The sequence below is a fragment of the Impatiens glandulifera genome, unplaced genomic scaffold (assembly GCF_907164915.1).
Source record: "Impatiens glandulifera unplaced genomic scaffold, dImpGla2.1, whole genome shotgun sequence".
NCBI lineage: Eukaryota > Viridiplantae > Streptophyta > Magnoliopsida > Ericales > Balsaminaceae > Impatiens > Impatiens glandulifera.
The window spans coordinates 1,143,212-1,165,206 of NW_025919140.1; the positions used below are offsets into that span (position 1 = coordinate 1,143,212).

Sequence of the window (21,995 nt, forward strand, 5' to 3'; positions counted from 1 at the left end):
ACCTTCTTTCTCATGATGTTGATTATCTCTTGTATATATGTCTTCTCCATTGTCATCTTGTCTACAATCTGCTCTCTTGGTTTGTTCTTTGGACATCAAGTAACTCGTACTTCTTATACCTCAAACATCATAGTCATTCACACTAATAATAACTATAACTTGGACATCTTTTGGAAGCCTCCCTAGAACTTGTCAAAAATCCTCCAAGGAGCCTCCAAGCTTTTCAGATTCCTCTCCTCTCGAATAACCTCGCTCTGATACCACTTGTTAGGATACTAGGAGATGAAGTATCCCTTAATGCAAGAACAACAATAACACTGAACAATTATGGAAACGAAAGAAAACAAATAAAGAATGCAAATAGAAGATTTATAGTGGTTCGGCCAAAATAGGCCTCTAGGCTCTAAGGAGATCGGAGTAAGAGGGAAGGCCTAAACTACTACATCCACTTTCGAAGCACAAGAGACTCAACTTTATTATCAAGAAAGTTACATGACTATTACAAGGATTCTCTCATAATGAATCTCACACACAACTCACAAGGAAGCAATGATCTCAAGACAGAGACTTGGCTTTCTAAAGTGTCTGACTACACCTTTAAATAAGCCACAATTAGGTCAATATTAATATTTTGTTCAAATCTCTCATAGAGCTTTCAAAATATTCTTACCATATTTCCTAATTGTGTTTCTATAATAAAAGATTTAATTTTCTTTTATGATAATCTTATTTCCTAATATCAAGATTATACACCAAAATATATAGTTTTCTTTTGTTGAATATACAATTTCCTTGTATCAAAATTGTGTAACAAGAATATAACATATTTGTAATATTGTAAACCATTCTCAACACCCCATAGCTTGTTGAAGTCTCATCGGCTCCAATATTCGTACTAGTTCAGCAATTTTTCATATAAAGTGTTAAGGTACACCTTAATATTATGACCCATTGATATTTGTGGTAGTCGATCAAGTATTTCTTCAATTTGTCATTGTAGTCCTTAATATAACCAATTTATCTTAACTTGTAAGTACTTGTATCGGGGATCATCATAATAATTAGAACCAAATCTTTTTCTTATATTTATTTCAAGTTTATTCTAAGTTATTATTTCTTCTAATAATTCACCGTCTTACTCTTCCTATTATATAAAATGTAATGATTTCCACTTTTTGGTGTCTCATCCAAGTCGAAAAATGATACATTTGGTTACTTCCTTCTTGGTCATATTGATGATTGTTTCTTTCCTCTTCTAGATGTGGTTATTTGTTACCTCCTTATTTAGGATTTCGGTGACAACCTTCTTGCTTAGGAGGATTCTTGTGACAACATTCTTGTTCACGATTCTACCTATCAATAGTTTTCAAGACTCTTTAAATATTATAATATTTTTTTTAATTGTTGCACTTATCTTGTTAATGTAACATTTCTTCTTAATTTTGTGCAACACCCTCTAGTCTTGTATTTATTTCTTCCATATTAACTTTCAACTACTCTATTTTCTATTTTGCATTTGCTTATGTTCTAGTTTTGCGCATTGCTAGAAAATAAATTTGTTGATATTATTTAGCTCTAGGTGTGTCTACATGTAGCTCTAATACTAATGAATACAAACTCTTTTGGGATTAGTATAAGAATTATAGAATTTCAAAAATATCTTGATACTTTTGAAATAAAAGAAGAATTGACTCTATTAAAAGATCGTGATATAGACCAGTGAAATTTAAAAGAAGGAAAAAGACTCCTAAATAGTTCTGAAAACTAAGTATCATGGAAACTAACTTAAAAAACAATCGAAGAGTTAACATAGACATATAGAATCAATTGAATCATGAGGTGAATGAGAGGGACGAAGACTCAAGTGAATAAATAATTCATTTTTAAATCTATAAAATTAATTTAAAGAAAATTAAGGAATTTGATTTTAGATAAATTCTTAATTATATAAACTCTTATCATTTTAAATTTAAATTAATAATATTTTACAAGTTTATAAATAATTTTAATTTTAATTTTATATTTTATACAATTTTACCTCAAAAAATATATATATTTATAAATTCATATTTTGTTTTAATTTATTCAAATAAATAAATCAATATAATTAATTTTGTAAAATATAATTCTTTTTATAGTTTTATTTACTTATTATTAATTTTATATTTAAATATATAATTATTTTTAAATTAATTATTTATAAATATTCAATTATATATATATAAAAAATAATATATAATTGCAAATTAAACTTTTACATTTTAATTTTAATGAAACTCTTCGTTCTACTAGTTTATAAATCACGGATAGTAAGAATATATTCAAAATATTATTTATCTATAAATATTTTAGATAAAATTAATATTATTTAAATGTAATCTATATAAATATATATATATATATAATTATCCGACAACACATTATATAATCCACCTCATCTCATTAAGTATTTTCTCTCTCATATTCTCTCTTTTTTAATTAAATTTTATTTTTCATTATCACGTATATATTATATATATTATATATATTATATATATTATATATATTATATATAATATATATATATATATATTTCATTAACATATATCATCTAAAAAAATTATCTATATTAATATTAGTTCAAGATATAAATAATCTTTTTTTTTATGTTATAAATACACCTACCTTCTTCATTTTTATATTTATTATATATATATATATATATATAATATTTATTTTGATTATAAATGCCTTCATAATTTTATATAAATACATGTTATCCTTTATCATACATTTATATATAAATATATAATATTTAATTTATGAGTAAAATAATTTTTATATTAATATAAAAATTAACTAATTGTTAATAAATATTAAATACAAAATAATAAAATTATTTTAACTAGGGTTCGAATCCTAAAACATACAAATTTATATTTTAAAGAATGTATTCTTGACTATAATATATGGTGGCGCTAAACAAATGATAAATATCTAAAAGTGTGAGGTCAAAATTAGTGGTTGGTTTGACGAACATTTGAAAGTGTGAGGTCACGATATGGAGGTCGGGTGGTGGGTGGTTTGTCGAGTGTGAAGTCAGAATTAGTGGTTGGTTTGGCGAGCATTTGAAAGTGGGAGGTCGAAATTAGTGGTTGGTTTGATGAGCATTTAAAAGTGTGAGGTCACAAGATGGAGGTCGGGTGGTTGGTGATTTGTCGAATGTGAGGTCGGAATTAGTGGTTGGCATGAAGAGCATTTGAAAGTGTGAGGTCACGAGATGAAGATTGGGTGGTGGGTGGTTTGTCGAGTGTGAAATCGGAATTAGTGGTTGGTTTGGCGAACATTTGAAAGTGTGAGGTCACGAGATAAATGTCGGGTGGTGGGTTGTTTGTCGAGTGTGAGGTCGGAATTAATGGTTGGTTTGGCGAGTATTTGAAAAGTGTGATGTCACAAGATAGAGGTCAGAATTAGTGGATGGTTTAACGAACATTTGATAGTGTGAAGTCACGAAATGGAGGTCGAGTGGTGCGTGGTTTATCAAATATGAGGTCGGAATTAGTGGTTGGTATGATGAGCATTTTAAAGTGTGAGGTCACGAGATGGAGGTCAGGTGGTGTATGTGAGTGTGAGGTCACGAGATGGAAGTCGGAATTAGTGGCTGGTGTGCCGAGCATTTGATAGTGTGAGGTCACGAGATGGAAGTCGGGTGGTGGGTGGTTTATCAAGTGTGATGTCGGAATTAATGGTTGGTATGATGAGCTTTTTAAAGTGTGAGGTCACGAGATGGTGGTCGGGTGGTGAGTTATTTATCGAGTATGAGGTCGAGATTAGTGGTTGGTTTGACGAGCATTTGAAAGTGTGAGGTCGGAGTTAGTGGTTGATTTGACAAACATTTGAAAATGTGAGGTCATGAGATGGAAGTTGAGTGGTGGGTGATTTATCGAGTATATGGTCGAAATTAGTGGTTGGTGTGATGATCATTTAAAAGTGTGTGGTTACGAGATGAAGGTCGGGTGATGGGTGGTTTGTCGAATGTGATGTCAAAATTAATGGTTAGTTTGACGAGCATTTGAAAGTGTGAAGTCGGGAGATAAATGTTGAGTGATTGGTGATTTGTCAAGTGTGAGGTCGGAATTAGTGGTTGGTATGACGAGCATTTGTAAGTGTGAGGTCACGAGATGGAGGTCGGGTGGTGGGTGGTGGATGGTTTATCGAGTGTGAGGTCAGAATTAGTGGTTGATTTGACGAGCATTTGAAAGTTGAGGTTACGAGATGGAGGTTTGGTGGTGGGTGGTTTGTCGAGTGTGAGGCTGAAATTAATGGTTAGTTTGACGAGCATTTGAAAGTGTAATTGGATTCGAACACGAAATCTACTGACATTAGAGGGGGGAGGGGGGAAGCAAAGCTTCGTATAGCAAGGCCGACACAGTTCACATCTCTACTTCGGGCATTATTGCTCTTCTTCTTTATGTCGATGATATAATCATTATTGAAATCAATGTGTGAGGTCACAAGATGGATGTAACTTAATTTTTACACACTATAACTAATTTTTAATTGATTAGATTTGAATAATATTAATTTTATTTAAAATATTTATAAATAAATAATAGTTTATATATATTTTTATTCGTGCAAGTGCAAGTGAACGAGATTTATGCTAATTAATTTAAAATTGGTTTTAGTTTGTAAAAATTAAGTTTAATCTTAAACTTAATATTAACATATATTTTATCCTTTTGGCACCCCATTTAACCCCATAATTGACCATCAACTTGTGACTCACACTTTTTTATATGTCTTTTTTATTTCTTCTTAGAACCACCCACCAATCTTAGTCAACCTTAATTGATGACTCATCTTTTATCTCTCGTTGAAATAATTTTATTATTTGGTGTAGATATATATTTTGTTTTTAATATTTATTACCAAATATTAATAAAAAAAAATTATTTATACTAATAAAATATATATATATATATATATAATGAGAGAAAAATGTATAATAAAAGATAAAATGTATTTATATAAAATTAATGATGAAAAATAATATATATATATATATATATATAAATATAAAGTAACTACATTTAATATATATATTTGATCTTGAGTTTATTTAAAATATTTTTTAAAAATATATATATATATATATATATATATATTTTTATGATTAATAAGAATATATTTATATAATTAATGAGGAAGAAAATAATTATGAAAAAAAATATAATATATAATATATTTATAATTTTTAAAATTTAAAATTTAATTAAAAAAGAAAGAGTAGAAGAAAAAATAATAACTAATATAGTTACTATGATACTGGTTGACTTTAAATATTATTATTATTATTATTATATATAAATTTTAATTATGATTATTATTATTATTATTATATATAAATTTTAATTATGAGTGTGATACTTTATATAATTTATACAAAAACAAACGATAAATAATATAACTAATATATATTATAAATATATAGAATTATATAATTAATACATTTTTTTAATAAAATATAGACATTCACTAATGCTATTTATTTGAATTTATTTGTTTGAATTTATTTATTTGAATTTATTTGTTTATATATTATTTAATTTTATTTGCTTACAATAATTTATTAAATAAAATAAAAATAAAAATAATTCCTTAAAAAATTGAAAAATAAAAATGAAAAAGAGAATTAAAGTAATTGAGTATGAATTACCCATAGTACCCCTACCCTAGGCGAGGATGTGTTCGGAAGGATACATACATACACACAGCCCACCACCGGCAATAGAAATCCCAACTTCCTCCCATATTGTGTTATTGGCGATGCGCCTGTTCGTCTCCGTATCTACCCTCTGAGATCCAGCTCCTCCCCGGAATCCTATTCCATCCCATCCTATTCTGGGGATGATTTCTCTCTCTTCACCCTCTTTCACACTGCTTAATCTCACTCACTTGTCAGGTATATTCACAATCCCCGTTACGTAATCATCGATTGTCGTTTCTACTTCCAGATTTTGTCCTGAGCTTTTCCATATCCAGGGTCTTTCTCGCGATTTCCGGCTGCATTCACACTCTTAGACCCCCTCCTTGCTTACCCTTCTCTTTTATAAGGCCATTGCACTGGGCCACCTAGGGTTTCTACCCCGTCTTCACCAACTCCCCTAATCGGATTGTTACGGTTCTCGAATTCCAGGATTTGTGGGTATAGTTCTACGACTACACTCAAGATGGGAGGCGTTGATCGAGATGAAGACCGAACATTTGCTGTTAATTTCTCGGCTAATGGAGTGGCTAAACTGAGGACAACGGTGATGGATAAACTCAAGGAGTTCATGGGGGATTATACTGACGATACTTTAGTGGTATGATTTCTGAATTATCCGTGTTATATGTATTCATGAGATTGGTTTGGTTTGGTTGATAGTGTTATTATGTGCGTTTTAAGATGGAATTAAACTTCTTATTGCTACCATGTTATTGTAAGCCGTGTTCTGCAGTATTTAACAGCATTGTATGCTGACTTCTGGATGTTTCTTGCTTTTTCTTGTTAGCAAGATGCATCCAATGCTCTCAAGTCTTTCTCATGTTTCTGCATTTGGCATGTTCTTACTCGATGCAGTGTTCATTAATTGTACCTAAAGGTGGAATGGGATTCTTTCTTTTCCAATCTTCACAAATTCTCATTTATTGGATGAAGCTGATGAGATGTCAAATGTCAAAGAAAGAGAAAATTATGATTTCACCTTCCTTATTCTAATATGGTTCCCTTATTTTTCTAGATCAATGACCAGCATGGTTCTCTTTTGCCACATTTTTCTATTTGGCTTGATTTCCCAGCTCATGTACATGCATTTTCTATTCATTACACAATTTTCATGCAGCTACCTGTGCATAAAGTTTTAGTTCTTCTTGTGTAGTATTTTTCTATGTGGAAAGGCATACATTTATATTGCTAAATACCCAAGAAATATGCTATTAAGGTGCTGATTAGCTATATGTATTTTTCTATACTTTACATACTCAATAATGTTTCTTGTATATCATTTCATTGTGATAAATATCATATTGGGATCTTATTATTGCTCTCTCTAATCACTAGGCAGGTACACTATGGCTTGTGCACTTTTTTATATGTATGTATTCTTTGAATTTATGCAAATTGTTTTGGGCATATCATTCATCTGTATGTGTTTGAATACATTAAGTAGTCACATGTGCAGGTCTATTAACATGGATTGTTAATTGTTTGTTGAATGAATTAGTAGATCATCATGTAACTACTGATGATAAAAGTGTTAAAATCTCAGTTATTTTTTTCCGGAAAACATAAGATAAACCGCCTAGCCATTACCCAATAATACTATATCATTGTCTTTGAACCTTTCTATTAACAACATTGGCTTGAATCTTTTATATATATTTTCAAATCTTCCTCTTGTTTAGTTTTTTTGTAACATTTTATCCTTACAGTTTAATTAGTTATAACTCAATCAATTGCACAATTCGGATTTATTAGTCAATAGTATATATTGACCTCACTTTTATGGTTCATTATACTTGATGAATATTATTTCATTTTGTGATTTTTTTATTGCATAAAATTCTGTGTTCATTTCCTAATTTCAAAGTGCTAACCTCTTAGCTCTTTTTCTCGCGTTATCTTTGTTGTAATATAATTATCCAATGTGTTTGCTCCTGTGTTGTTTCTTCATACATTGAGGGGCTGTTTAATAAACTGAAAATATAGTATTGAAAACTAGGCATTAAAATCTAAGTCCCCAATATATTAAGTGAATTAGTATAAAACATCATAAAATACATATTCTAGATCTAATTTTAACAATATCTCAACCAATTAACTGTTCGACACCCATTTTCAGCTTTCTGTAATGAACTAAGTTGTTTGTTGAGCTTTGTTATCAAATAAACTAAATTGAAACATAGTCTGATTCATCAAGTTTGTTGACTATGTACCTTTTGTGTTGCAATATTTTTATTGTTTCTACACCTCAAGCAAGTATAACATATTCCAACTGAAGATGCATTGGGCATTCGGTGTTTTTATCTCAATACTGTAAACTTGATTTCCAGAAAAGTACAAAAGTTCTATACCAGCATGAAACTAGGTTTCCTGTAACAGTTACTGGTTCACATTTTCAGGAATATGTTGTTGTCTTGCTAAAAAATGGGAGGCGCAAAGAAGAGGCCCGAAATGAGTTGAACGTCTTTCTTGGTGAAGACAGTGATTCTTTTGTTACATGGTAACAAATTTCTGCAGAAGTTATCATAGATATAATTACTTCTTCATGTAATTATCTCTAATATATTTCTGTTAATCCTTTTGTAATTTTCACCTTAATTTGCAACATTTCAACAGGTTGTGGGACCATTTGCAATCAAATGTTGAGCAGTATGTGCAACCTCAAGTTTCTCTTCCAGATTCTTCTGCCAAAACAGAACCCATTAATTGGGAGCAAGGTGGTAGAAATGATTTTCGGCATGTGCATGACAATGATAAAGTCGTGTCTGAAAAGTTATCTAGAAGAAAGCATACCAGAGAATGGAAAGATCCAGTCAAGAAGGTAGATGAACCTCATCCTCTCCGAAGTTCTGTCATTGAGAGAGTTCATGAGGAGACAACTCAATTCCGTGATACTCATGCGAAGCGTTCAGTTTCACCTAGACCTGCCACTCAAAAGAAGAGAAACCGGCCAGATGAGAAGATCGAAACAAAGGTATGATGGAACTTCTGACTGCTTATTTACGTAGAATTGATTTTGGTGCTATCTTTTTTCCTTCTTGGTGGGGGGTGGTCCACATATGATTCACATTGATATGTTTTCTTACAAATTGACAAGTTTAGTTTTTACAACGTTGGTGTGGATGGAGGCATGTCTAATGACAGATACTTGTTGAATGGTTACTAGATTAGTTACCATATGCGTTTTTTATTTGACTTAAACATAACTTATTTGTTAGTTATTGGAGTGGTGTGACTTCTGTAGGATAAGGTGAATGATCCTGAAGTCTTTTACATCTCCTTTAATAGATAGACGAGATGCTACATAGTTTTTACTGGGTGCTTTGATTCTGTCATGTTTTTTTTATTTTCATATATTCTATAAGTATGGGTTCATGGACACAGAGTGCATTTCTCTGATGTATTTGTCTTGTTTTAAACTTTTAATATGCTTGCTTGTGCATGTATCATGTCTAAGCTCTGGATGTTTATACAGTGAACCTTATAAATATAATTTTGTGTTACCACTTTGAAAATTCACACTTCCATAGTAAGCCAATACTCTATGGCTATTGTTGTTGTTTCTTTCGTCACATATGATGTCTTTAATCTTGTGGTGGAGGTACTATTTTTCCCTCGTTATTGTTGGTGACTTCCATTTTGGAGCTTTGCTTTCTCTTTGTTTGTCCAACCAACCTTATCTTTCACTTTGATGCCTTCTTTGTTATCCTTAAATAAGGTTATAGAAAATATTAATATATTCTCTTTAGAATGTTCAAAGTTACTGGTCAAGGGAATTACGATACAGTTTCTTATCACTTTAGGTCTTTCCTGTTTCTGTAAGTTGAGCCCTTGTTAATTCCCCAATGCTTATAGGTTGATTAGAGAGTATTGGATCAAAGAAAGAAAACAAGGAATAAAATAATTGTAATCAATATTTGTTTCTTCAAATCCTCAGAACAGTTGGGAGCTTACCAAGTTTATCGGCTTTCTTTTTGAAATGATAGAAAAAACGTTCTAATATTCTATCCTAGAAAATTGCATCTTAATTGAAAAAGTAAATACATGTTCAGGAACATTTTTTTACCTCATGCTCATATTCTATATTATATAATGTAACTCATTTTGAGTCCTTCATTCCCTTACTCGTAGGATCGGCTACTATGTGTTTTTTGGTAAATATTCTATATGATGATAAACACACTGTTACAATAACAATTAGAGTGGAAGCTAAACCTATCCCCGGATTACCGAATAATACCTGAATGGTATAAAAGAAAAATTGAATATGAGATTAGGAAGAGAAGAGCGGCAACTGTAGTCATAACCTGCAATTGAGATGAGGATAGAGTTAGATCATACAGATGAGAAGAGATTGAATATGAAGGGATGAGATATAGAGAGAATTGGGAGAAGTGAGACAAAGAGAGAACCTGTTAAGTTTCAAGTACTCAATTATGGCATAACTTTCTTTTTCCGCCTTTATCGACTGTTTATATGTCGAATTGTCCTCCAACCACTTCATTGATAAGCCACTAACTACTAACTGAATGAATATTGTCACGTTAGCTTATGCTGGATCATCTAACCCTAACTCTACTTATTCCCATGTAACACACACTTTGTTTATTCAAGAAGAAAATTATTTATATGTAGAAAATGTCGTGTGTTATGTTAGTCAAAGTTATCTAGATGAATAAATAATGAAAGTTTGACTAAATATTTGACTATATGTTTGATAACCTGTTTACATCCTCTATAATTAACGTGTTTTTAGAACATTGATGATTGAATTAAAAAGGAAAATATGTATTTTTCTAACCAGGGTCTAATCCCTGAAGGAGGCTAGCTCATTATCAGGAATAAATGACGTAGGAAAACAGATTAATGAAAATGCTTTAATGATACTTACATCTCCTAAATATGAAGAGACAAAAAAGAAATGTATCATGTGAGTCCTTGAATATTATAGATACTTGTTTTCTAATTCCAATGCTGGGTTGGATGATGTTCGTAAGGTTTCATTAACATGAAGTTTAAAATTTATGACAGCGAGAACGGACAGTTACTGATGCCCCTAGAAGGCTGCTGCAGTTTGCAGTGAGGGATGCAGTCACCACTCCAAGGTCATCCCAACCTTCTGCAGAACCTGTGCTGAAGCGTTTACGTTCTGTAGTTTCCGCATCAGCTGGTGACTCAACACATGAGGTGAGTCCTCGTAAGACACGAGTAGTAGGCGCAGGTTCGAATGTTATGGCTATTAAAGCTGTAGAAGAAGCTGCGAAGGATGTTATAAAAAAAAGAAGTTCGGGAAATGTCTTTGATAGACTTGGTCGTAGTACCGATATACCACAACAGCATAATCAAATTCAAGATTATAAGAAATCTGTTGTAGGGATCGAGGGTGACTCTTATCTCCTGAGAAATAGACATAATGGAGAATCTGTGGAGAATACTATGCTGGAAAGTGATACTGCTATGGCTTATTACGAGTCTAAATACTATGATGGGTTTAATAATGTAAATGATTCCCCTCAAACTGGTATATATGCTGAAAAAGAGGATGGCTCTCTGGGGGTACAGTACAGTATTACTAGGAATGCTGATGGAGTTTTGATGAAACCGCGTAAAATTCAAGACCAACCTGCTCCTGTAGCTAGTGCATTGACAAATACATCTGTGAATTTGAACACGTGGGAACAAACGCACTATGCACAACAAAACCTTGGGTTGGACATGGACAATAAGAAACCTGCACCAAGAGGTGGCGTCTATGTTAGTAAGTCTGCTGACAAGCTGAAGGACAACAATGCTAGCCTTATAGCAGCTGGCAATGGAAATGTAAGTACTATGCATATGAACAAGTTCCAGTGTGTTGCTTGCTTCATGCGTCCAATAAATAATGACTCCTGTTTTCTTCTTTCCCGTATTGTTTAGGTGAAACCTGTTGCTGCAATAACTCAGAAAGTGTCTCAAAAACCACCAACAACTGCTAGCCCTGGTGAGTTATGTCATGCAAGTTGATGACTTCACATACGTGTTTTGATGTTTCAACATTACTCTATATATTTGTGTTAAATTCGCTTACAGACAAGGTAAAATGATCGGTATTCCAGATTTACATAGCTTACATTCGTGGGGACCTTAGCAAATAACATCTTTTATTTCAGGAAGAAAGTGCAATTGTAGTGTGGAAGTTGAAATTTTCCTATATGAGTTATGAATAGAAATAATGTTCTTATTTTTATTCTTTAAGAAGCCTTTTCACTTCTTTTTTGTCTTCTCTTTTGTTGTTAAGGCATTTCTCTTGCCACGTGTACTCAAACGGATATGGTTCACTGGATCTAATAATTGGTGTGACTTTCAAAAGTATCACTATCTATAATATCAAACTAAAGAAAAAAACAGAAACAATCTATTTTGGATTCTTGCGAACTGTGGAGAAGTCAAAAGCTCCATTTGCTTGATTTGTTTGGGTTTAGTAATTCTGGATCAAGGGATTTATAGGGTGTTATAGTGTTAAGTTACATTAACTGATAAAATGTTGTTTGGTTCCTTGATAGGTATTTACGCTGCTGGACGCCCCACAGAAGATGCTGATTCTAGAACTGTTTTTGTCAGCAATGTAATGTTTCATTTGGCGCAGCTCTGTATGTGATTAAATTGAGTTGTTTAACATGATATTTTCTTGTAGGTTCATTTTGCTGCCACTAAGGATGCACTATCAAGGCACTTTAACAAGTTTGGTGAAGTTCTCAAGGTCATAATTGTGACTGATGCAGCGACAGGGCAACCAAAAGGGTTGGTGTTTCTATAGGAACTATTGACACTCCTCATCTTCATATGATATGATCTCACTGCAGGCCTATCTGTATTCTTTCCTAATTGAACCTTTTATATTCTCTGCAGTTCAGCCTATGTAGAATTCATGAGGAAGGAATCTGCTGAGAATGCTCTATCCTTGGATGGTACTTCATTTATGTCTCGTATCCTCAAGGTACTTTCTTCACCTCATTCCCTTAAATTGTTTGTTTTTTATGTGATTCTTTTTATTATAATGAAACTTGTTTAAACTGGTTTTCCTGGTGCAAAAGTATAGTTGATTGTTTTTATGTATTTCTATAACGAGACTTGTTTAAACTGGTTTTCCTAGTTCAAAGTTTAATTGTTGCCTGTTTTTCATATTTTACTATAGAACTATGATCAAATATTGCTCAATGAATGTATAAGATTTAGCTGGTCAAACTGATGGCATAATGATAAATGTTGCTTAATGCATATGACACCGAAGAAGTTTGAAACTATAGCTGGTCAAAGTGGATTCTAAGTTGAATTATCAGTGTGTATTACAAGTGGTAGCTTGAAATGGTAAATTCTAGATGGACACGCATGAAGCTGAATGTACTTGAACCCAAGACTGTGTTCAGCAGTACAACACTTGATTTCCATGGAGAATAGAGAGAGACCTCCATAACCAGAATTATCTTCTTTTTTTCTAAAGAAACAGAGTTATTCCAAAATTATTCGTCTGGAATAATAAACTGCTTACACGATAAGAAATGGTTATTTAAGCCTTACGACTAAAACATGTACACTTTAAACAAATAACTCTATACATGTCCAAAATATAAGCCCAGTCTAGAAATATCCGAAACAATCCAAAATTCCAAGTTTCCAAATTGTCCTATCCATGTCCAAATACAACCAATCACATTCATCCACGGAAAAAATCAACCACATTCAGACATTCAAACAACTAATGAAACCAAACACACATCACCAAATCATTTAAAAGAAGATAGCTTCCTTTACATTATGTTCCTTTCATTCCTTTTCATCTTTATTTTCATTGTTTCCTTTGACATACACTCCCCTTCTGTATTCACACTTTGATTTACCTCCAACCCCCAAATGATTATCCGTTCTTTATCTCTTGTACTTATTGCTCTTCATCACCGCCACCACACCCATTCCTATTTTGACTTGATTGTTGAACAATCTGGTTTATTTATTTTGTTGGAGTGATGTTGTGTTACATGCATAAAACTGTATGTTATACTTGTGCAGATTGTTAGGAAGGGGGGCTTGGGACAGCAAGAAGCTTCACCAATGATGAGTTGGGCTAGTGCACGCGGTGGTGGGTCATCATCATCAGCAGCATTTGGTGGATCGAGATTCCTGCCTAGAGGAGGGGCTGGTGCTTTTCAAAGAGGAGGAAGCAGTTCTTACAACAGAAGTTGGACCCCAGTTAAAGCAGGTGCCAGGAGCATGCAGTGGAAGCGTGATGACTCTACTACTACTACTACTAGCAATGACAATAATACTTCCTCGGTGGCGACTCATATTGGCCGCAGTCTTACTTATGTGCGCAATACTACTGATCAGGCAGAAGGGAACAACCACCCTTCGACTACAGCTACTACTACTACCTGATGCAAAAAGGAGGAGGAAACGCTGTGAGAGTCACAAGCTGCTCCCATGAGAAGTCCATGTGAAGAAGAAAGAAAGATTATGATTATCAGTCAGGGCAGCAGTTGGTGCAGATATGTGAAACCTAATTCTAGTTTTTGCATATCCTATCCTTCTTTAATTACTACTACAACTTACATATAAAAAAAATAAAAAAAAAAAGATAAGAAAAGAGCCGGTGGTTATGTCTGTCTGTCTTACGGTAGATCGGTGTCAAAAGTATTTTTACTATTTTCGGGGATTTTTTATTTTCATTTTGTGTTCTACTGCTCTCTTATTATTAATTACTTAAGATGAGGGATCAACTTGCGATTATGACATTGGATCTTAGATTAGATTTTTGGAAGAAAGAAACAACTTTCTATGACTTAGCCGGGTGGGGTAATGGCTCAAACATCTTTATCGCTTTCAATTCATATTAAACCTTTTCAAAGGCCATAAAAATGAGATTTAAGTAGTTTTATTTGTGTTTGGTTCTTCTGTCTTTGTAAAAGCTAATTTCATTAGACTTCAATATTTTTGTTTTTATTATTTAAAGGAAACAACATATTTCTGCAACAGCTGCTGACTATGGCAATTTCTATAATATAATTTTTGTTTAATTGTGCTAGGTAATGTCATTTAAATAATTAATTAGTATTGAAAATATTCATAAACTACATTTAATACACATTTCAATTATTGAGTTATCTAATTTATATTTGGATAATAGTATCAGAGTAATAAAGAAATGGCATATTCATAAATGAAATATCAGGTTTTGTAACCCAACTTTTAATCTTTTAGATAAGAATCTATTCATATTAATAGAATTAATCATGTAATTTTTTTGGAGAAAAAAAGAACTATCTAAATTATTTTTTTTTGAGAGAAGGCATATTCATAAATTATTTTTTTCTATTTAAAATAGAACAATCAATTTAACAATGAGAGAAAATAGGAGAAGCTTTAAGAAAAGAGCAACATTCCCATAAAAGAATGAACAATAAAAAAAACAATATTTACATATTTAATGAGGGAGGATATCCACAAAATCAAAGTATTTAAAATGGGAAGGAGGAGGGGGTGGTGGGGGAATATATCTAAATATATATATTTATGTACATCAACAGTAAGTAGTACTATTACTGCTCTCTCTGTCTAGCAGAAAAATTAACACAACAAAATGTTAAGCACCCTTTTTTTTTTATTCTAATCCACAATAATATCCACTCCTAAAAATACCCATTCTTTCTCTAAATCTCCAATTTCTATTTTCTTTTTTAAGTATTATTGTATTGAACAACAATATAAAAACCTTTTTTTTATTTTTTATTTTTTAAATTTTTATTTCTCATAACTCTCCCCAACATGATTTGGATCCCATCATCCATGCCAATTATTACCTGCAAATAATAATCATTAAGCATGCAATCCTAATTAATAAAACCAATTCAAAATGTTGTTCAAAACCTACCTTGTAAGCTCTCCATGTAATTATTCATCTTATATTCAAATTACTGAGGAAATCTGAGAGCCTGAAAATAATAATACAAGCATTAATGAAATTATAATAGACATTGTCAAATGTGGGAAGGAGAAAAAAGTGAAGCACCTGGTGTTTTTCGCAATCACTGTGTAACCATCTTCATCCCCAAGATGTCGAACAACTACTTCTTCCAAACGACCATCACGATATGCATGCTGCAATCCAAATCACACCATTGGAGATCGAAAAAAAAAACTTAGAAAACCAATGCTCAGTTTCAAATAAACACATTTCTTCAAAAGCTTGCTCACCCTGTAAAAGCAGCTTGTTCCAAAGGGGCAAGTCCCATTTCCAAAGTCAAAGTGTTTGCAATCTATAGACCTGTGAGTAAAATAAAGTTTTCAATATGATTCCAAAAATTGAATTAATTAGCCAGATAACATATCCATACCTGAGTTTAGCCTTATAAGTATCAACAATTTCCTGTTTTTCCTCCTTTGAAGAATACCATATCACACTAGGAATGACAAAGTATGATAATTTCCTGCAAATAGGGCAGGCTCTCAAAGCAGTATTCAGATCCATTCCAGACGAAGGTGAACTACCCCGCCAATTCCTAATGCACGATATACAAAAAGGATGATCACATTCCGACAACAACCCAAATTTCCTTTCCCCAACTGCTGCTTTAGACAGAACTCGTTCAAGACACACGCTGCATTCTATTTCCTCACTGTGTTTTAGTGCCTCCAATTGCTTTTGCCTCTTCTCACAGGTTCGTGTATGCTCCTCGCTTTCCTCTGGTCTAAATGGATGCAAGCAATGCTTTTCGCATGTTGAACATAGATCTCCATGAACATGAGGGCATTTCTCCCCACGAGGACAACAACCAGCAGCAGCAAATGAACAGATTGGAATATCAGAACGAGTTCTGTCGAAATCATCTTTTTTACTCCATGTCGCGGGTATAGATGGAGGAAAGAATGGTTTACTTGAAGCCGAAAGCTCAAAAGCAGTCCCTAAGGCAGTGGGATGGCTACAAACCAAATAATTTTCAGAATCTGCAGATGGAGATGGAACAGAGGAGGTTCGGAAAACTTTAACATGGTCGTATCTGCATCTGCTTCCATAAGAGCAAACACCTTTCTGGTAAAAGGTGCATATCTGCATCCACAAAACCAATAAGATACCATTTATCAAGTAAATGTGACGAATAAGAATAGCAGAAATATAGCTTACATTGTTTGGCGGAGCCTTCCATTCATGAGAAAACTCACAATAGTCGCCTTTGAAACACGCTCCATGTGCGAAGAACTTACAGAGAACCCTAAAAAAGATTTTTTAAGTATAAAGATATTTGATAGCTTAAACAAAGATTCAAATTTCCTATATACACAAAATCTGATCAATTATCATACTGATCTCACAGCAATCATACTAGAAGATAGGTAGACATAGCCCTAATAAAGCTTCAATAGGATGAAAATGACTAAGTTAATGGAATATCCTTGATTTGAGATTAATTACATGAACAACAAGATGGGCAGATTTCCAAATAATGGATAATACATAAAATTGGGAGCAAAGAAAGTGCCAAGATGAGACATTTATACCACAAGAGCTGCCCCAATTGAGAAAAGAAGAGAAAATTCAAGTTTATCATGGGGAAGGTTAATGAAATGAAGATGGAAACATTTAAAATGAAGAAGAACACATGAAAAGAAGCCATGGCGAATACATTCTTGAAGCAAAGAAAGACAAAAAGCAAAATCTAAGAGACAGAATGAATCGAGGGAGAAAATTAAAGGTAAGGAGATCGGGAGGAGGAAGATTTTACCTCCTGGACATGGCTGTGAAACCCTAGAGAAGCTTCTCCGTTTGCGATGAAGATCGAAAACGGGGAAGGTGGGTTTTTTGAGCGGTCAGTTATGATTCTTGGTAGGTTATAAGAACAGGTGGGGGATGGGTTGGATTGGGATTGGGATTTTGGTGGTTGTTTTTACACAGCAATACAATGAAAAAGAGATATAGAGAGAGAGAGACAGATGTCGTTGGGGATGGATTTTATGAGGAGAATTCCTCCTCAGGGAATTGCTAATCTTTCTTCTCTTTCTTTTCTCATTTGGCAATGGCTTCAAACTTCCAAGCTTCCATTTTTCATTCATTCCATTCATGGGTTTATATATTTATTAAATGAATGAACTAAGAGTGATTGATACATTTTAAAGATGAATTAAAGATGTGTGTTATCAAATTGAGGAAATCTAATCAATCTATTAATAATAATAAGTATATGGATGAGATTCTCTATCAATTAAGACTTTAAGACCTCCCCATATTCACATTTATTCTTAGTTTAGTATAAAATTGTTTTAAAATCATTTTTCAGATTATGAAGAGATTATTATCTACTCTCCTATTAAATTATGTTTTAGATAGTAATTTAAATTATTTTCAAAATAATTATGGTATAATATTAACATAAAATGTGGTTATTTTACAATCTCATGTAACTTTTTATTTATTTATTTTAAATAGTTATAATTCAATTTGTACAATTAAAAAATATAATAATAAATTGTCTATTTTTATTTTATTTTATAAATTTAAGAATTAGCACTTGCCTGATATTTAATATCTTAGACATAATTTTTGTTGCTTGATCTATTTTAGTTGATTAATAGAATGCTTAAATTTTGAAAATACAATTTGTTCTACTTTGATAAGAAAAAAAAAATACTATTACCCTCTTCTCATTTAATTTTGGAGAATTATGTACAATTTATATAATATTTTCAAAAAAAAAATATTACATGTACTAATAAGACAATTCAAATTGAAAACAGCTAAAGCTAAGCATATTATAATTATCATTCATATGCTTATATTGAACTTGTCTTTGTTTAACTTCCTAACCACCCTTGTCTCATTCATAAGATTGATATTAACATATGCAATTACACTTTTGTTAGAGGGTACACTTATTTTTCCTCAATTCTATAATTTTAAAATAATTTTGAGCTAATAAATTTATGACCTAATTACATATGGGTCTTGGTCTTGAATTTTTGACGTTTTAATTATAGGTCTTAAATTTTGATTAAAGTAGTATGGATATCAAACAAACAAATTTTTGGTCATTTAAGACTTTTTGCTAATAAGATGTTTGTGTCGCCTCTTTTATTTGACATGACATCTTTTTTAAATTATAAGTCATATGGCATTCTTTTTTAAGAGATGGTGAAAAAATCGGAAGCCCATCTACCTCTTCCTCGCGGACGCTATAAGCTTCCTCTTCTCTAAATCTTTCTTTGCTCTTCATTGAATAACTCAACCAACGATTCCACAACGAAGGTGAGTACATTTCTCCCATTGTCTCCCTCTCTCAATTTAGTTAGTGTTTGATTGAAATTTGATTTAGGGTTGATTTATAATACTTTATGATTTTTTTACCACTATCTTTAAAAAGAATATTAATAGAGGATCCTTTAGTTCTTGACCAATCAACCTGCCTCCCTTAATATGTTTTAAGCTCGATAAAGTAAAACATTCACCTCTATAACTCACATATAAAAAAAAATGACATAGTGATAGTTGAAATAAATAAATTCACTAAATTGTTTTGCCAATAAATAGTCAAACTATCTATAAATATTGAAATAACTATCTTGTTTGTGCTCATTATAGAAGATTTTCAGTTTCGAGAAGGTTGATGACAAATAGTTTTATATTATGTTCAGCATCACAGATGTAACCCCGAAAAATCCCTTCCGTAGCTTAATACGTGGTTGGTGGTCACGTGGCAATACGAGGAACCTAAGGTGGCTCGATGTGTTCGATGGTTTCAATATTGGTTTGGGTGTCAGACATATTTTTTAAAATAAAATATTATTTTTAAAATTTTTAATAATATCCGATAGCTTTAAAAATTAATTATTTTTATTCAAATTTTAATAATCTGAGAATTTGTTATAATCAAATAATGCTTTGATTTGAAATCCAATTTAAATTAATTAAATATAATTAATTTAAGAAAAGATTATTTATTTAAAGATAGAGTCGCCAATTTTAAAAAAATCAATAAATATGTATACGTGTACAAACGTACTTTATACTATAGTTTTATTTTTGATTCGAAGTTTGGTGATACTCGGGAAAGGGCTTTCACGCTTCATCATCCGTACCCGTCCGAATACGGTCTCTACTTATAAAAGTTGCTTTTGAAAATCAGCTGTATTACGTTTGAGTTTTTAACCAATTATTCTTCCAGGCCTAGAAATGCTTATTGGTTTAGCGTTATTTAAACTATTGAAACATCAATATTTAAATGCTGATACTTGTTGCAAATGATAATTAGGGTGGAAATACCTGAAGAATATTAATCATTTTTAAAGACATTAGAGTTTAGAAATAAACATTAAACAAGCCCTTGTAGAAATATTTTTGTGGAAATACCCCAAAAATATTTAACATGCTTTTCTAATTTTTCAAGATTTTTAGAAAATGAATTGGAGTCTCAAAATTACAAAAATAATTTTGGATTTTAAATAGTGGAACCAAACAAGCTAGGACTGGAGTCCAATGGTTCGGGTCCGATTTTATCAGTCGGGGTCCGGAGACCCTCAACCTGTGCTTGGGAGCTCTCGGTTTGAGTATTGAAGTCTCTCGGTCGAGGTGCTAAGGACACTTAGTCCTTAACTGATCTTACCGGTCTAAGTGTAAAAAAATATCGGTCCTAGACTAGCATGGGGCTAAGTTTATCTATCCTGGACCTGGGATATCTCGGTCCCAGGTCAAACCTCTCGGTCCTAGGTTCAAATTTTATTGGTCTTAGGTCGGATCTCTCAGTCCTAGGTGAGAATTCTCGGTCCTAGTTCAAGAACATCGGTCATAGGTCTTGGTCCTAACTCAAGAACATGGATCCTTGATCTCGGTCATATGTTGATTTTCTCGGTCCTTGGTCGGAGTTTGGACCGATGATACTCGGTCAGATCTCTCGGTCCTAGACTCACACGTCTCGATCCTCAAGAACATAAGAAATCATTTTTTTTAAACTTAGTTATTTTAGCTCTTATTCTTTGATCCGAGAGTTTGGATAGCTTCATAAAACTCCCAGGAACATATTGATCATCATCTCAAGGTATGGATCGATCTAAATGATGATCAATTTGTTCAAAATAGTTCTTGATTAAAAATCAAAATCGGATTTTTGATTTTAAGGCTGTTTAAAAGTGAAAGGAGCTAACCAGTAACTTTCTTATAACACATATATTTGATTGGTACTAAAACAAGAACACTGCCCGTTCGTTTTGATCAATTCAAAAAACCAAAAATTTCATTTTATTTTGAAAATTTTAATTTTGATCAAACATGATCCGGATGTATCAAACATGATCCAAATAGTTTCTCAACATCATTACAATCACGTTGGGAAGCTTTCTGGGCTGTGATTCGATCGAATTAACCCAAAAACAACAAACCCGTTTTCTTGATTTTGAAAATTCAAATTTGTGTTTTTGTTTGTTAGATCGATTAATCGATTATATTATATTCATATAGTTTCTAAATGATCATTGGATCAATATTCAATCATAAAATCACATAAACAACAAGCATACAAACTTCTGGAATTTTAAATATAAAACTTCAAATTCAAACTATGAATATGAATTTAAGGATGATTAGAACTTTACCAAGGATTAGAGAACACTCCTTAACTCTTATGGAAGCTTTTTGGATGCATAGATCCAATCTTGTAAGCCTTAAATGAAAAATTCAAAAAATCCGAAGCTTTGAAGCTTTAATGGCATATTTTGTTTTTTCTTGATTTGTTAATGGCATATTTTGTTTTTTCTTGAAGCTTTAATGGCATATTTTGTTGGTTGTCTTCAAAATTACTTGAGGATGGTATTTATACTACTTCCAAGTTTGTTGGGGAAGCATAGTGGCTTGAATCATCCAAAATACATTTAATGTATTTTGGATGTTCTTCAGTCAACTCACTAGAGTAGACAGTGATGAGGCATACAGTTATAGGGAATGATCACCATCATAGGGTGATCATTCTGGCTTTTGAATCAGTCAAAACCATTAACAAATGACTGAGTTCCAAAAAGCCAAAATCGATTCGGGTTCTTCATGCTTATTTAGAGGGCGTCGCGATGAAGACGATAACCAAAGTCAAAATCGAAGTGGTTTAGTCTATTTTGGCGTTTCGTTGGCGTTCCGTCAATGCTCGGTGAGACAACCATTTGTTTCTCCGCTGCTTCGCGTGCGCGCTCTTTCTTGGCTTCAGTCGGTTGTGTGGAAGCGCCTAGAGTGTCGAATGAAGAA

The 21,995-nt window shown here is 32.4% G+C and overlaps 2 protein-coding genes across 2 annotated transcripts; one reads left to right on the plus strand and one right to left on the minus strand.

The window, feature by feature from the left end:
- The first annotated feature begins 5,773 nt into the window (after positions 1–5,773).
- LOC124917595 lies at positions 5,774–14,660 on the plus strand. The gene is made up of 10 exons (XM_047457989.1): positions 5,774–5,944; positions 6,025–6,347; positions 8,146–8,246; positions 8,363–8,720; positions 10,778–11,566; positions 11,663–11,726; positions 12,289–12,350; positions 12,420–12,526; positions 12,635–12,722; positions 13,793–14,660. Exons 2-10 carry the CDS (start codon positions 6,213–6,215, stop codon positions 14,156–14,158), a joined length of 2,070 nt encoding a protein of 689 aa, XP_047313945.1. The 5' UTR covers positions 5,774–5,944; positions 6,025–6,212; the 3' UTR covers positions 14,159–14,660.
- A 481-nt stretch (positions 14,661–15,141) lies between these two features.
- Positions 15,142–17,808, minus strand: LOC124917596 (putative RING-type E3 ubiquitin transferase C3H69). The gene is made up of 7 exons (XM_047457990.1): positions 17,500–17,808; positions 16,902–16,989; positions 16,114–16,826; positions 15,974–16,043; positions 15,789–15,877; positions 15,651–15,711; positions 15,142–15,579 (listed from the first exon to the last, which is right to left on the minus strand). Exons 1-6 carry the CDS (start codon positions 17,508–17,510, stop codon positions 15,675–15,677), a joined length of 1,008 nt encoding a protein of 335 aa, XP_047313946.1. The 5' UTR covers positions 17,511–17,808; the 3' UTR covers positions 15,142–15,579; positions 15,651–15,674.
- Positions 17,809–21,995: the final 4,187 nt, after the last annotated feature.

Bases quoted from the DNA above. Each gene is read 5' to 3' on its own strand.
- LOC124917595 (XM_047457989.1), top strand. From the start codon at position 6,213: ATGGGAGGCGTTGATCGAGATGAAGACCGAACATTTGCTGTTAATTTC. The intron at 8,721-10,777 runs GTATGATGGAAC...AATTTATGACAG, and splicing joins ATGAGAAGATCGAAACAAAG to CGAGAACGGACAGTTACTGA. The intron at 11,567-11,662 runs GTAAGTACTATG...CGTATTGTTTAG, and splicing joins TAGCAGCTGGCAATGGAAAT to GTGAAACCTGTTGCTGCAAT.
- LOC124917596 (XM_047457990.1), bottom strand. The intron at 16,044-16,113 runs GTATGGATATGT...TTTTACTCACAG, and splicing joins ACTTATAAGGCTAAACTCAG to GTCTATAGATTGCAAACACT. The intron at 15,878-15,973 runs GTGAGCAAGCTT...TTTGGATTGCAG, and splicing joins GAACAAGCTGCTTTTACAGG to CATGCATATCGTGATGGTCG.